Source organism: Epinephelus moara, chromosome 19 (genome assembly GCF_006386435.1).
Source record: "Epinephelus moara isolate mb chromosome 19, YSFRI_EMoa_1.0, whole genome shotgun sequence".
Classification (NCBI taxonomy): Eukaryota; Metazoa; Chordata; class Actinopteri; order Perciformes; family Serranidae; genus Epinephelus; species Epinephelus moara.
In genome coordinates, this window is record NC_065524.1 from 8,074,832 (window position 1) to 8,091,648 (window position 16,817).

Here is a 16,817-nt window from a genome sequence, read left to right on the forward strand (position 1 = left end):
AGGTTTTTGGTCATTAACCAAAAACTACAGCTATGCTAAATAAAATGCTGGATAAAAAGTTGAGGGAACACCAAAGTGATTGTAATTCATCCTGTAGGGAACTTGAATACAGGGGCTTAAATATAGACAGTGCAGGTAGTGCAATTGCACCAGCACCCGTAGAGAGAGTGGGCCCTTGCAAGTGATTCAGATTGCCACCTTGAATATATACCTGTGTTCAAAGAGGAATGAATTAAAAATAAAAGAATGTTCCTAATCTAAAAGTGGTGCCACTTGCTATATTTGTCCTCAAAAAGGCAAACCTATCTACGTCATAGCTTACTCCCTTTTATAAATAGTCATTAGCTATCTAGCTACACAAATTATGTGCTTTGTTTTACATGTGCAATGATGATTGCTGGGTTACATGTACATCGATGTTGTCCAATGTCAAGTCTCTCTTTGTGTCAAGACAATACATGTATGCTAGCATACACTCAGGCCCGTCATAATAGTGTGCACTGGGGCCCGTCGTAATCTCCTGACGCCACTGCTTTAATATGTGCACCAAATTTCAAAGCAGTTCATCCAATCGTTGAAATAGTTAAGTCAAAACCACAAATGTCAACCCCGTGATGGTACCAGCAGAAAAGCCAGAGGATCACTTTTGTCTTCAGGATTCATCTTCTGGGAACATGAAAGTTTAATACAATTATATCCAGTGGGTTTTTTGGGATATTTTACTCCAAACCAAAGTGGTGCACCAACCAACAGACGGACATTTCCATCCCTGCATCTCAATTAAAAACACCATGTCTTTCAGAAATTCCTGGGCATCTGACTCAAACCTGCATCAACTGATGTTTGGCCGTTTGAGTCAGGACCAACAGGAACAACCTGTTACACCTTTTATGCTGATATGGCAGGTATGCTAGTAAATGCTAAACATGTTGCTAAATGGCATTTACACATCCAGCAGACACAGAGCGACATTAGCATTCATTTGAAGTCGTGTTTGAATCAACCTGACGAGCAGGTAAACAGTGTGACGTTGTCCAAATGAGGCTGAAGTAGTCGCTCAGGGTCATGATGTCCTCTGCTTATGAACTTAAGAGCATTAGCCCGTCTTAAACAGCCCAGTCTCCACTTGAGCTGTCTCCAGACATTAATCAGGAATGGGCGGCATAGAAACATCTCACTTTCACATCCTGCTTCACTTTTACTCTTGAGAAATTACACCAGCCATCGAGAGAAACAAGTGGAGGAAAGGATTTGATGAAGTAGATACTCTTTTTTTCTCTACTCCACCCCCAGGCAGAAACCATCAGCACAAGTTATAGAATGAATCCATTTTTATTTGGAGAACATTTATTGGATTTGACTCTACCATCGTGGACAGTAGAAACACAGAAATATATACAACAGTTTAAAAATAATATGGATTGAAAAATACATCTTTTATGCAGGTGGTTAAAGGAGGTGTATAGAGTGTACTTGCTCACTAGAGGAATAAGCCTACATCTACAGTGGCTACAGTGCATGATTCATGCTCTGTGATTAAACTATAAGAACTACATTCATCCTCTGAGTGCAGCCCAGCCACTATTCTCTAATTAGAGGGTGCCATGATTAAAGAACAATAGCAGCATACATAATGGTTGTACAATGAATAGTATAAGCTATATAATCTCAAGGCTTTTCTGTATACACTTAGGTTTGCTTAACAGCCATTGTCTTAATTAGATTCCTATAACAGAGTTCATATATCATAGTAGTGTATGTCACAGGGTGTATTTGCACATGTTATGAATGTGTCGTTTCCTTTATTGGTTTTTCTTGGTTGTCTAGTGTGAATATTGTTTGTGTTGATGTTGTGATCACCGGTCCAGCCAGCATATTGAGGGGTAGCGCTCACTCAGCGTCTTGCGCAGCTGAGCGCTCTGTGTCTTATCTCTGGTTTCCACCACACACTCCACCTGTCAACACACAAACGCATACAGTCAGCCCTCTGACATCACACACAGCAGAATCAGGGCAGTGAGCGGGTTGCCGGTTAATTATGCAACACCTTTCACCTTTTGACACGGCTGGTAAATTAACAGCATGGTGGCAATTTGTCAGAGTAGACTGCAGAGGCTATAATGAAGAGCCAGGACATGATGAGACAATTCAGCCTCTTTCCAAAGCAATTGAACAGTTTCATTAACTTTTTTTTTAAAGCAAGATAGAGCAAGGCAATTCTCGTATCAAGAGAAAAACAATTGGTTCAAGAAGATTAATGAATCGTTATTCTTTTCATTGGAGTTCATCCCTCTCCAGCCACAGCTTTTTTTCATTTGTTTGAGTAAAACAAGAATTTAAAGTGAGACTATTCATTTAGTATAAGTTCCTTTGAAAAATACCAGTAGATACAAAACATGGGTGGCTGCATCACTTCTGAACATTTTCAGTACTTTTGTATAATTTTTGTGTCAAAACAGCCCTTACACATTTAGCTGTCTCATGTCACATGACTGCAAAAACCTACTGTATGACACTGGAACCTAGTGTGTAGCTGCACACTGCACTGTTTGTAACAGGACAGTGCTACACAGCAGCAATAAATAAATATGAATTCATTATTAATGGCCGATATGTGTTATGTGATATACCTTTTTTTTCTCTCTTTTTTTAAAAAAATGACAATTATTTTGAAAATCACATACCTATTAAAGAAAAGACCAATACTGGTAATGGTATTGGTAAAATGGTAGCAAACAGCATCTGTATCATGCTAAATTACAAAGTTTTGTATCATTCAACAGAGGTCAAAGCTAAAATGCTGATGCTAAACCTTTACAGTAGCACAGGTGGAGTCATAATGTCTGCAAATGGACTCTGCCAGTTAGACAGCAAGTCTGTATCAATTGATTGCTAACACTAGCTAACATAACCCAACATATGGCTACTGGTCAAGTAAGGCTGTAACAATTGTTCCTTTTACACTGCCTCTTCAAGGCTGGAATTTCACACCGTTATGCTGCCTCACTGTTCTGTGTATAAGGTAACTGCGGAATGAGGGGACACAGTTGTCTCGCTTTTAAGGCGGAAGCAGAGGAAGTAACAGCGCCCGTGTAAATAGGACAGCTGGCAAGACAGGATCATGCGCAGCACAGGTGTGATGTTTTGACAACATATTATGTATGCAACCCACCCCCAGAATACTTAAAAAGCAGCTGGTAGCAGTTAGAGAAAGGACAGCGGCCGAAAATGTCCGCAAATTGGGAAAACAATGCGGTTCAGGAGCTCCTTACCCTCTGAGCAGAGAGTGTATATCATTTTTATTGCTATGTTATATTGTTGTTACTTTTTGAAGGGCTGCCGACACGTATGTAATATGTCAAAATAGAGGCAGATGCTGTTGTGTTACATGTTACACCTGTCAGGCCTTTTTTGCTTCCACAGTGCTGTCTAAAATTGGGCTGTTGGTGAGCGTCTGCCGGCCTCATTGGTGCGGTATGTCCCACGGCATTGGCCCTAGTCAGTGCTAGTCGGCCCGTCAGCTGATTCAGCATGTTGAATGGTGGAGCCTGTCTGCGAAAGGAATACACTGATTGGCAGTTAAGCTCAGTGCACGAGAGGAGAAACAGAAGTGAGGAAAGTAAACAGAGCTAAATCAAGAGGGAGTAAGACCAAAACACACTTATTACACAAGGTAAGATTATTATTCTTTAGCCACATGCTCTTTAGCAGAAAAATTTCGTGATGGTTTGTGTTACTGTTCACTGGTGCACGGTAAAGATGCTCTGTTCTTTCAACATCATCTTTTAACAGTTGGTTTGGTCTCTTGGTTTGGTGTCTGGGCCTTAAAATCACACACACTGGAACAGCATTATGCTGCCATTCTGAGTTCTGTGAAGAAACGCAAAGGCGGCAGAGGGAAGTGACTCCGTAGCGGCCCTATAGTTTTCTTGCTTTTAGACCTTATTCAAGGCAAAATTATTCAGATGTTTTGGTATAATGAACTACAATACCGTACCTTTTATAAAGGTGTTATGAACTGTAACTAATGTCTTCAGTAATAGTAGTAATCTTTTGATGGTGTTTATGTTTTCTATTGGGCATTAATGCACTTATGAATATTGGTAATTATTAATTAATTAATTATTATTAATTCTCATGGGTTCACTTTCAAGTAGGCCATCGACTCAGCATTTATAAATGTTATATTGAACCATAAAATATGCAGATGTAAAATGCTGATAAATGGATTTCGGTCCATATCATTTGCAGCCTTTTTTCAGATCCTGCTCCAGTAAGTCAGAGATTTTTTACTACCTGGCAACCCAAAATGTGTTGTTTTTTGATGGACTGTAACTTATCTATGACTTTTTAAAAAATTTTAACAAAGCCATTAATTACAACTTTATGAGATATTTCTTGCAGTGTAAGCGTAGGCTTTTCTTGGATACACATTCCAGAGAAAAGAGCATAAACATATCCTTATTTTACTTTATTTTTATTTTTGTCTCTCTGAGTCACACAATTTTTTTCCTGCCAACTCAAAGCCATAGTTCCATGGCAGTGACGGAAAAGTAGATGAGCAGATTGCAGAGGAGGAGGAAGAAGAATGAGGTGAGGAGGAGAGATTAGTAGCCTACCTTCGCCTTGAAGAGGTCTGACTTGTCACTTTGTCTCCGATGGCAGACGTCCAACAACCTGGGAGGAAAAAGACAGAGAGAGCAAAGAATTAAAGGCGGCATCAAGGAGCATGAAACATGAAACAGATTGGACCTCAGCATGAAACGACAGAGTAAAAGATCTTTAAATGGTCGGCTGTTGACTCCTACCTGACATCCTCTCTGGACAGGACGTCCAGCAGCTTAGCCATGTCTCCTGGCCATTCTCCCAGCTGCACAGCAAACTTACTGACTCGATCATCCAACACCAGGGCTCGGTCCACACACTGCCTCACCAGCTCCAGCTCCATGTTAGCGCTGCTCACCACCACAGCGACCCTGCAGCACAGACACACAGAGAGAAAGAGCTTTGTTTTATCCGCAGCCAAACGGATTAGCTCTGATGAAATCGCTGTATTGCCAAAACGTCGCTTCTCAGGCATGAAGAAAAATACCTCAGGCCTCAGTCAGAACTATATTCAATATGATACAAAGGTTTTTAGGCCTCATACACACATGGTTCCTATATAAACATGAAGAGGAGAGCTTCACTTACAAGGTGTTCACCTATTAAAAGCAGTAAATGAATGCTGCTCTCTGTTCCTGACTTCTGTCAGAGAATTTCCCAGTAGGCCTCAGTCAGGTTCAACAATATTAACAAGTCTGACCCACTTTTTGCCTCTCAGTTCCGGTAGTTGTCCGGCCAAGATGGCAGCCAGTCCCATGGCTCCCTCTGTGTCCACAGTGGAGCGTTCAAACTCCTGAAACCGCAGCATCGCCACCAGAGAGTCCTCCTCACTTTGAGGCAGAGGAAATGACAGAAAGAAAGTTACAGCACAATCAGTAACCACAAAGAGGATTTTCCACAGTTCATTACTTTTTATAGTTAGGTTCGCTGTGAAAAGATTTCATCCAAAATAATCAATTTCTGCATTAAATTAAATGCATTCAAATTCTGAATTTCCAGCCAGTCAATATTTCAAATGGCGAAATGTAATGATGGCTCATAACAGTAAACTCTAATCTGAATTTTAACACATAGGCCGTATTTTGCACACAGTGAGTATCTAATGTCTGAATAAAACCTCTCAAATGAAGCTTAAAAGTGTAAATATGCTATGTAGGTGCAGTACCTGACAGTGATGACTTTATCTACTAGTTTCTTTGCCAGCTGGAAGGTGTTAACACCCAGCGAACGCTCCATAAGATCTGAGAAGAGACAGAAGATCAACATATGTTCAATTACTGCTGGAGGGGAATCAAAAAGCCATACGAGCCTCTAATAGAAAACTGTGCAGATAATGACGACGTTTAGGTTACAATTCTGTGCTACATATCTGGAACCAGAGCCAACTAATATATGCTAATGTTTATTTACCTCCATAGAGTTTCTTATTGGGGTTGCTGTGCATGTCTTTGATTGGACCGTCTGTTTTCAGAGATTGTAGCAGCAGAGGGAAACTTTCTGGTTCAATGCCCTGTTGAAAAAATCCATTCCATGAGTCTTCAGCCATGCTAGCAGCTCTGTGAGGCTGTACAACACAAAGGTGCTTTGCGCCAAATGGTAACATAAGCAAACAGTTTTAGCATGCTAATGGTTAACATAAGGTATAATGTTTTCCAATGTTCTCCATTTTAGTGCAGCATGTTAGCATTCATTTTTTGCAGATATTTGGCTATAAACCAAAGTACTGGGGAAAAAAATAGACATTGAGCTGATGATGGCATTATATAAAAAGTTAGAGGATCACCAAAGTTATTACAATTCATCCTGAGGAGATGTAAATGTGTGTACCAAATGTCATGGTCATTCATCCAACAGTTGTTGAGATATTCCATCTGATTGTGGACCAACTGACCAATCCACTTAAACATTTTCTCTTGAATTCACGTGGAACATGTTGTCAGTGGTGCCCCCGGAAATTTATGGTGGCACACCAAATCAAAAAACCTGAATTTCAAGAGTTCTTTTATGCTGTTGAAGAGTATTGGCTAGTTTAAAACTATGTCAATATGCAGAGTTAAGAAGTTGCATACTGTTAGACTTTGGTTTCTTATGTTACAATTAATATTATCAATTATCTGATGTGCATAGACTTATACTGGTACAGTCAACATTTTAGGCTCGACAACAATCTTGTTTTAATGTGTTATGTATCTATACATGTTAGGTGAATCTTTGTTCTCAGATGCTGGTTATCCTTTTCCTTATAAAGACAAATATACAGCTTTAATTTGAAGGACTACATCGATTGTAAGGAACGAAACATTTACTGAGAACAAACCTGCTTAAGTTTAAAAACACCACAGGGAGGCCTCCAATTATTCTCTATTATTCCTTGGCCACCTATTGTTGGCACCTTCGCATGAAGTGCAGAAATTTTGCATACCTGGTCAGATTGCATTTCAAAATAAAACAAGAGACCGTCTTGTGATACAGCAATCCATGACTTAAAGCGAATGTCAGCCAAGGGTATAAAGAGGAGAGGCAATGGCCCCTTTCCTTCTTCCTACCCCCCTGCTTCTAACCTCCTTGTTTGCACACCCATCTCCAAATTTGGCCATAATTTTGATATCAACTACAAACCAGTTAAGTTACACAACTGCATCTTGCTCAGTTACAACATTATTGCATTGATAAAAATCTCTCCACAGACCCAGACAGACAGACAGACAGACAGACAGACATATAAACACCTGCGCACACACACACACACACACATAAACTCACAAGCTGAGAACAATGCCAGCTGTCGCGACGCTGTCATGGCTGGTAAAAATGTTAAAAAAAATTGTATGACTACTAGACTGAAAACAGGAGCGGATGATTGGCAGCCTTAATCAGCCTCCATGTTGCATTTTCTAATGCTCACTACTGGGATAAACTTGGCAGTAAATTTGATTGATTGCTTCCTCATACACAGCGATATTTCTGTAGGATTGAAAATAGAAGGACAGGGCTGTTCTGTTCCTCGAGTGTAAACAGAGTTAAAGCTGTCAGAGTTTCAGCTGAGGGCAGATAGTGGAACAAGGGAAACACTTCAAATACATTTATCGCGTTAAGGAAATCCAAGCAGAATAAGAAATACAGCAGGGAGATGTAGGAGGGGGACTTATCTTTGCAATAGGAAGTAAGAGTTTATGGGAAATGTGACCTCAATTTCAGAAACAGCACTAAGAGTAGCGCTGGGGTGAGATAGAGGCTGCGACGGCTGTTCATAAATTCTGAATATTCCTTGAATCACTGAAGTCTAATTCTAAACATTTACTTACTATGACAAGAATTCGTGAGTCAAGGTGTTTGATGGCTGCAGCTGTGCCAGCCAGTAGACCATACTGTCCAGCTGCAGGAATAACCACTGCATCGAGTTTGGGCACTTGCTCATAGATCTCCATGCCAACAGTGCCCAGTCCTGCCAGGTACGCTGCACTTTCATCTCTGTGCAAAAGAAAACAGAAAGAAAGAGTGCATTTAGTGAAGGGCTCCACAGTGTCCTGACTTCATAGGTTTCAGAAGGTCTCCTTTGGTATGCCATTCTTGTCTGTGTTTCTCTGCACTGTGCACAGAGATAGCAGACTTTATTTCAACAGAAAAAAAGTTACAAATTCTTCCTGGTCAGAACCATAGACTGTATAAAATATGTGGACGTGGCCACTTTGATGTCACCCACCAACTTGTGGATGTCTTTTTGAAACCTTGAGTTTGGCGTTTTGGTCGTTGCCATTTTGTCTTTTTGGAACCAGAAGTGACCATACTTGGATTAGAGGACAGAGCTGTAGAGAAGCAAAGGGTGGATCTGACTGGGAACTCGAGGACACTATGCATGCCCACCTATACCAGCAACCTGACAATTCATTTTCATCAACTGAAAACACTTTTGAAAGTGTCAAAGTTCAAAGACAACACCCAAACACATGTTCACAGCTATCTAAATACTGCAAAAGTCTGCTCTACAGTTTGTCAGCCAAATACTCAAGACACTACAGTATATCCAGAACTCGGCTGCTTGTCTTCTCACACACTCCTGCATCCATGATCACATCACCCCATCCTTCATAACCTCCACTGGCTCCCCATCCCCCGGCATATCCACTTCAAACTCCTCATCGTCATTTTCAAAGCTCTCCACCACCTGTCTGAGCTCCTCCACCAGCACATTCCCTCCCGCACTCTCAGGTCTGCTGATGCAAACCTCCTGCCCTGGCGCCAGGACTAACCACCGCACCTGGGGGCACAGGACTTTTTCCATTGCTGCTCTCACCCACTGTTCCCACTGGAACTCACTCCCTAAAGACATCAGAGACTCCTCCTTACTCTTATTTCTTATTTATTTATTTTTTTGCTGTTGTTGCTCTCTGTACAGCATCTTAGAGTATAATGTGTTATTATTATCATTATTTTTAGAACCAGTGCCATGGATACACATCGCTATGCCTCTATCCTGACTGACAGGATGCAGTGATAGCATATTGTCAGTCACAAGGTAGCCACGCCTTAAAGCATACCCTGATTTATCATCTGTTTCACTCTAGATAGAACCATTCATTCATTCATTCATCTAACCGCTTCATCCTCTTGAGGGTCGCGGGGGGGCTGGAGCCTATCAAGTGAGAAGTAGGCTCATTTTCTTATAGAATTCTATACAATCTGAATACTTTTTGCAACCAGTGGAGTCACACCCTTCAGCATTGGTTTCACTTATCAGACCTAGAGGCTTCGTCCACCTCTTTTATACAGTCTGTGGTCAGAACTACATTACACACAATGCAACTCAATTGCCCACTGTTCAGTTGGAGATTCTGGTGTGTTATGCTAAAGCCCCACTAGCCTCAAGCAGAGATGAAGAGCATGCTGCAGAGGTCTGGTAGGCTTACTTACTCACATGACATCACTTGAGGCAACTGATCTGATTTGCCTGGCTCATTCTGGAGAGACAGAAGGCTTTATACTACTTTATTTTGCACATATGCAGGTTGGAGAGTGGTATTCTCCAAGACCTGTAAACTGGTTGTGTAATATCAGTGGAGTTTCATTTCCCAAACACATGAAATGGCTCCCACTGTCCGCTGCCTACAGTGTTCACAGTGTGCAGTAACTCTCCAGCTGGGACAAAAGAACAGACATTCACAGCAGGAATTTTGGTTATATTATAAGACCTTGTATGACTAACCTGTTTCAGGCTGTACCAGTGTGTCAGTCTCACAATAACGTTGGTGGAGTTCTGACTCTTTAAGACTCTCTCCATGCACCTTGCAAGGAGGTGAACTCAGTACAGACACCCCTACTCTATATTTTGGAACATCATAACAGGAAAATCATGGATGTAATTAATAACATTAATGACATTTACCGAAGTCCTTGTGTTGTGCATAGTGTCTCTCTGGCTGGAAGCAGGGCCATAGTCAATAATACCAGTTACACCTGTGCTTTTCCTGCGCTGATAAGTCAAACTGCCAGTTTTAACACCACAGTGACATGTTAAAATGAGTATTAGTGGGACTAACTCTTCCAGGTAGAGGTATCCGTTTTCTGTGGCCAGATGGCGAGCGTGGTTCTGGGAGTCTTGGCCGGTGCTGCCGTAGGAGATGACCATAGCGCCGTAGTCTCTGTAGATCCTGAGGCGAGGCGAGGGGCAGCATGATGGCATGATGACAAACACAGGGATCCTCAGCTCCACTGCATGGTGAGCCACAGCCATGGAGAAGTTACAGTCAGTGGCCACGATCACACCCTTCCTCTGCTGTGCCTGAGGGATGAAAACACATGCTTGGCATATATTCATAAATCATAAATATGTAAAGTGAACAAACATCTATAGATAAAGCCAGGCTGTTTCCACCGTTTCAAGTCTTTATGCTAAGCTAAGCTAATCTTATATTTAACTGACATATGAGAATGGTATCAATCTTCCCATCTAACTCTCCAATAAAAAGTGATAAGAAATTTCCCCAAATGGCTAACTATTCCTTTAAAAAGATTAAGAGTAAACACATATATTGCATAACCACACAAGCACTTCATTGATTAGGTTGATTTCTGGCCTAAAATGTACTACATGAAACATGCATATGTAATAAAATTGACACCACCTGATATAGGCTAGCCTCTCTTTAAGACAGTGCTTCCCAAAATGTAGACCACAATTCCCATAATCCCTGATGCTTCCTGTCACAAAGAAGATCTTTGCATGGCTTTACTGACGAGGATAAAGACATTGGAAGTCATTTTTCCATCAGTGTGCTCAATCCATCACCACTTGTCCTCGCCAGAAACTTAAAATAGCTTAAACCTAAGAAACTCAGAAGAGAAGCTTTGCTGGTCGTTCATTCGTACTGTTGACAATGATTGAAACTCAGAAGAGAAATCAGACTCACTGCCTCATAGACATAGAGTAGCTGTACACCTGCAAAGGGACATACTGCTAAGCCACTGTCCATTAAAGCTGCACTCAGACTATTTCCGTCACTACTGGTCAGTAATGGTCAGTTAACACGTGTGTGTCTGCACGAACACACACATAGTAGGTCACACTAGCTGTGGCCTGACGGACAGGAAGGGATCTTCCTCCCTCCCTCTCTCTCTCCCTGCATGATCTAACCTGTGTGAGGCAGGTGAGCAGGTACAGGACTCCTCTCTCCTTCACAGAGCCTGTGTAGTGCAGGTGCTCCTTCTTCAGGTAGATCTCCATACCGTACTGTTTGGACAGTCTGGAGTACTGCACACAAAAGAAGAAGCAGCAGTTTAACAGCAACTCTGTGTTTGATGTTATGAATGAACTGGAGTGTACAGTAGGTTGGCTTCTGAGCATAGTATCTGAATATGTAGGGGATGTGTACTGCCAATTACTGGTTACTGAGACATTCAAACATTTTTGGACCCCCCACTTTATTTTCCCACCACATCACTTCACACTTTCTAAGGTCATGCTATGTTAGCATACCGTGCAGGGTGTCTTCTGTATCCCTGACTGGATCCTGAAGGCCGCGGCACTGATGTCCTCAAAGCGGAGATACTGGATAAGAGGTCTGGGGAGGATCCTGAACTCGCTGATGCGTCTGGTTTTGGGGGGCTCCATGAGCATGATCTCAGGACCCCCCACCACCTTGGTGTCATATACCTTCACGTCCCCATTGAGAAGGTCCTCCTCACCAAAGTCCTTCAGACGCTCTGGTTCAATGAGGGTTGGTCTGCGGCATGCAGTGCCGTTACTGATGGGGCCAGATTTGTAAGAGCTTCCAGGCTGAAAGGGGCCCAGACACAGCTCCTCTCTGGGAAAGACAACAGACCGACGTTACATTTCATTTTCAAATTGGATATCATGCATTTGAGAGAACAGAGCTGTACTTGTGCAAAATGACTGACCACACAGATTAGACTAGAGTCCTTTTCTACTTTAATCTCATATTATAATGAACGCGTAGTTTTATTTTGTCAGACCTATGCATGGGCCACTTTAACAAGTCAGAGCTGGTTTATTTGTGGCTGGGAAGCGGAGATTCCAAATTCAATTTGCACAACTTATGTTGTCAGAAATCAAACCCAGATGATCGACAATCAAACAAAAGAATGGAGTGACTTTGATAGCTTCTTGAATTTAAAGGGTTGTTATTAAGCAGTCAGCTCCCAAGCCATGAAGCTGAATCCTCAAAACACATGAATGCACCACCGGTAGAATTTTCTAATCAATTTATGGTTTCGGCTGTAACTGTATGTAGGAATGGAAACCGTTGGTTAATGAAATTTAGGAAGAACAGTAAGAAATCTAGTATACTTTGCAGCAATTGGCAGCAATGTACAAAGTATATTTGCTTTGTAGTGAACAAAGACTCGAGTCAGCAGAAATGACTTAAGTTTGAGAATGTATAATTTAAACCTCTCTGATCCCCAGTGTTTTTGTACTGAGAGCATTTACAGAATTGGATTTTAAACCAAATCAACATCATCAAGTAGAGGGTCTATTGGGAAAAACTCCAGTAAATGAGATCAGGGTAAAAACCAAATTAGAACCCATAATTTTAGAGATATTGAACTTCCAGTAATGTCATTCTCACTCACAGAAATTTGGTGACTAAAAGTGTACTGTGGGAATAGAAACATTGATGCAATAATAGACCTTAGGCAGGGTAGGGTGAAAGAGAAAGCGCACAGTCAACCAGAGTTTGTGTCTGTAAATTTATAAATGAGATTCTCTCTTGGTAAATAGCCAAACATAGACAGTAGTGATATCTATGTTTGGCCTCCAGCAGCCAGTATCACTGAAATTATTTCCTAAGAAAACAGGTTAATGATAACATCTGGTGTCATCAGTATACAGTTTTAGAACTACAGGAAACCTTTGTTAACTTGCATACCCACTACATATACTTGATTCACCAAGTTGACACCAAGTTCACACTGAAACTATGATTCAGACATCACTGTTAGAGCCACTAGATTATTAACATTTGAGATTGGGTGTAAGTGACATTTTTTTTAAAAAAAATCCTGAACTAATTCAACTAAAATCAAACAGACCCTGGCATGAAGGTAGTGTACGTGAATTTACCCACACACACATACCCCCATTCCCTCAGTTTAAAGCCCTATTTGCACAGACTAGTATTACAGGGGGACCTGTTGTATTTTGTGATAATTGTGTAGGTCATCTGTGATCTTAATTCCATGTGACTCTGCCGCGTTTGCAATTAGTCATGTAAAAATTCTATAAAATTACCTGCTACATTTCACCGAATGTGAGTATATTAGTCTCGAGAACTGGCATCCCTGTGATTTGGGCTGGTATTTAGATTTTTTGATTTCTCTGTGCCTCTTTTCAGCCTCTTTCTCAGTCATGAATTATAGAGGCTTTGATGGTTATTATAAATGAAAGTTTTGACAACAGGTGCAGGAGGCTCATCTCGCTACACAGCACGGAGACCTATTTGCAGAAAGAGCAAGCTCAAATCCATCAGAAGTGCGAAATCTCTGAAAATGATGAGATGGATAACGTGACAATGTGTGGCAGAATCTGTTCTGTTTGTTTAACCCACATTTTTTAAAAATGAAAGATAAAAGGAGGTTCAAACTGTATATCACTACTAGCATTGCTGTGTCATGTTTCTGTATCGTGTAGAGTTACAAATGGCTGTGTGCATCATATCCGAGGGATAATGTCAGTAAATTCTGGTAAAATACAGACTTAGCTTATGCTGTGCTAATGTGCCACACGAAACAGAGACATGGGGGGTAATTACTAAATCATATAAGGTCCCCTGGTAATACTAGTCCTGTGCGAGTATGGCTTTACTTGAAAAATGTCAAGAGTCTGTGCAACATCCCCTTCCTAATCAACAACAGGAATGTCTGTTCAGAAGAGAAAGAGGCCTCAGGCGTGCAAAGAGACACTCAGTTTAATTGCTTTGTATGGTGGGTCTCCATGCTGTGTAGCAAGATGGGCTTCCTAAATTTGCCATGAAAGCGCTGTCAAAACTTTCATTTATAACTGCTAGAGCAGCCTCCATAACTTTCTAACAGACAAGAGGCAGACAAAAGGCGTGGAGAAAAGAAAAAACCTTGCAAAAAAGCCCCAAATCACCAAGATGCCAATTTGGTACAACAGATAATTTGTGGTGGAATTTTTTTCTAGACAAATTACTAACATGGCAGATTCGAACAAGATGAGGATCACAGATGCAAATATTACAAAGTATTAGTGGTCCCCAGGTAATAGTAGCCCCGTGCAAACAGAGCCTAAGATGAATTGATTCACCTTTCATGTCAACCCAGCTTCCACTCACTGTGACAGATTACGTCTATAAATCAACTTATGATTCACTGGGTCATTCAGCTCTTCTTTTTAGGAGACGCACAAACGATTAAAGTGTCAATTTAGGGCCAAAGGCAGGGCAGTTTGATTTATAACACCTCAGTAAATGGGCATTAAATATAATCAAACAGTACAACTCATTTAGATTTCTTCCTAAATCTACTGACTCTACTTTCATTTCACAAATGACATTGCATAAAACTGGATTAGACTTCAGACTCGATTTTGGACGTTTCTCTAACCACGTAGTTAATCAGGAGGCCCTTTACACAGTATAAACATAATAATAGGATTACACCCTTTAGAGATTAACCCTGTCACTTAGCCAATAAAGCAGATCACAAATGGTTAATAGCTAAGTTTGAATAAGGTTGAGCAGTAAAGCCATGCCAGTGGAGTTCACGCCACAGTTTGAGTATACAGTTGTTTGTTAGGTGTTTGGTGAATCATGAGTCCAGGCAGAGCTGGGTAACTGAAGAAAAGTTAAAAAAAAAAAAAAAAAAGTGTGACCTTTTAGTGTGTTAAAATACCCTGAGGCCACCAGGTGGAGCAGTTCTCCCAAACAACCTTCTGAGTCTGCCAGCACTCTGCAGAGAACATCCCGGTCTATTTATATCACAATGATCTAAACAATATGGTGACCTTTCACCTCATCCCCAGGGTCCATTACCTACCTCTGCCCCACTTGTCAGTCACTTTCAGTCCATTATTAAAGCACACAGTGCGCTCTTAACACGACTGTGAATAGAAAAGTCCGAGGCTGCACCTGTGATCAGGGTGCTTTGGTTCAAAAGCAGAGTTCAAAAACAACATCAAAGGGGGAAAAGAGCAACACGGCGGCCTCAAAAAGCCTCCTCAAAGGAGATGAAGAGCTGAGATGGTAAAAATAGGTTATTTTATTTCAAATTGGTACAAAAATATGAAATGTAAGGACAAAGCAAAAAGTGAAGGAGACATTTCAGCCCACCAGGCTTTCATCATTGCACTATCTCAGCTTCCTAATGTCCCTTTAATGACTAAATGCCCTAACTGGCTGCTGTACAGCTTCCTTTTCCTACTGGAACAATGTTCACTTGGGAGGAGAAAATGTCTCCTAGCACTGTATGACCCTGATTGTTGATGTTGCATTGTTGTAAGTGCAATTCTGCATCTTTCTATCAATCAGGCCCAGGTTCAACAACTTCCTTGGATTCTTTGTTTTGGTTTCTAGTTGTAGCCCCAGAAGGTTCAGATACTCACGCCAAAGTACTTGAAAGTTGGATTTCTTTCATTTGTGTTTCATGATTAAAGACATGTCTGTCTGAAATCGATCTGATGCATTAAATCCTGAAACTAATGGTGTTCCATGTTGGCTAAGACAACCCCTGCAGTTCTGTTTTGATTCAAGATGTGATGTCATTTATATATTACACAAAGCATTGCTGTACTTAAAGGATTTGTTAACAGTCAGCATCTTTGATCCCATTTGATTTCTCTCTGTCTTTCTCTAAATCTGTGAGAATTACCTGGGGATGAAGAGGAGAATAAGGTAGAGGACCAAGCGAAGGAGCAAGTCTACCAGGACTTGGAAGGTTGGGAGTAGTTCTTCTCTATAAGGAGCAGGGGCTGAGGAAGAGGAGGCAGGAGAAGATGGGGAGATTGAAGAGGAGGAGGCCATTTGTACTGGGGACTTGAATGGAGTAGGAGAGGGTTTGGGGGGAACAGTCTGAAGAGAATGATTGCTTGAGTAGAGTTCGTGGAGCCTTGATTTGGGGATCACAGGAGCCAAACATGGATTTGGAAGACAAGTAGGTGGTTGTGTTGATTTCCTTTTGTGATTAAGGTGAGGAGGAGGCGGCAGAGGAAGAGATTGGAGATATGAGGGTGTGTTTGTCAGGGCATGCTGCAGATAAAGCGGATCAGGAGGAGGAATGGAAATAACTGAAGGGAAAGGTATATCCAAACTCTGGGCAGAGGGTAAATCTGTCACTACGGGGCTGACCTGGTTAGGGAAAGGGTCTGGAGGATGCAGGGGGCTACCTGTTGTAATTTCCCACCTCTGCCAGAAGGGGTCATTCTCCTCGCTGTCTTTCAGTGCAGGCCTGGGTGAGTACAAACGCTCAAGTCGCTCGCTCAAGTAGCTCGAGTAGAATAACTGGGCAGCAAAGTTCATCCTGGTCGAAGCACTGTCCTTCTAATGTCCAACAAGTCTCTGTATCTGAATCCCTCTCCTCCTCCTCCTGCTGTGGTGTCTCCGAGGGATAAGAGGACACTGACTGGAGCTGCTCCCACGTTGTAACGTCCCCTGTCCCAGCTCCCTCCCTCTTTCCCTACCCAGGGGCTATTTAAGAAGGGATTACCCAGGGACACATGCATGGTGGCTCTGCAGCGTCTC

General features: G+C 41.6%; 1 protein-coding gene across 1 annotated transcript; it reads right to left on the bottom strand.

Annotated features, from left to right (window-relative positions):
- Positions 1-1,352: 1,352 nt before the first annotated feature.
- On the bottom strand, positions 1,353-16,749 carry LOC126406884 (uncharacterized). Its single transcript, XM_050071436.1, has 11 exons — positions 16,480-16,749; positions 11,579-11,906; positions 11,237-11,353; positions 10,143-10,384; positions 7,911-8,076; positions 6,016-6,115; positions 5,771-5,846; positions 5,310-5,435; positions 4,809-4,976; positions 4,620-4,677; positions 1,353-1,955 (listed from the first exon to the last, which is right to left on the bottom strand). Exons 1-11 carry the CDS (start codon positions 16,593-16,595, stop codon positions 1,857-1,859), a joined length of 1,596 nt encoding a protein of 531 aa, XP_049927393.1. The 5' UTR covers positions 16,596-16,749; the 3' UTR covers positions 1,353-1,856.
- Positions 16,750-16,817: the final 68 nt, after the last annotated feature.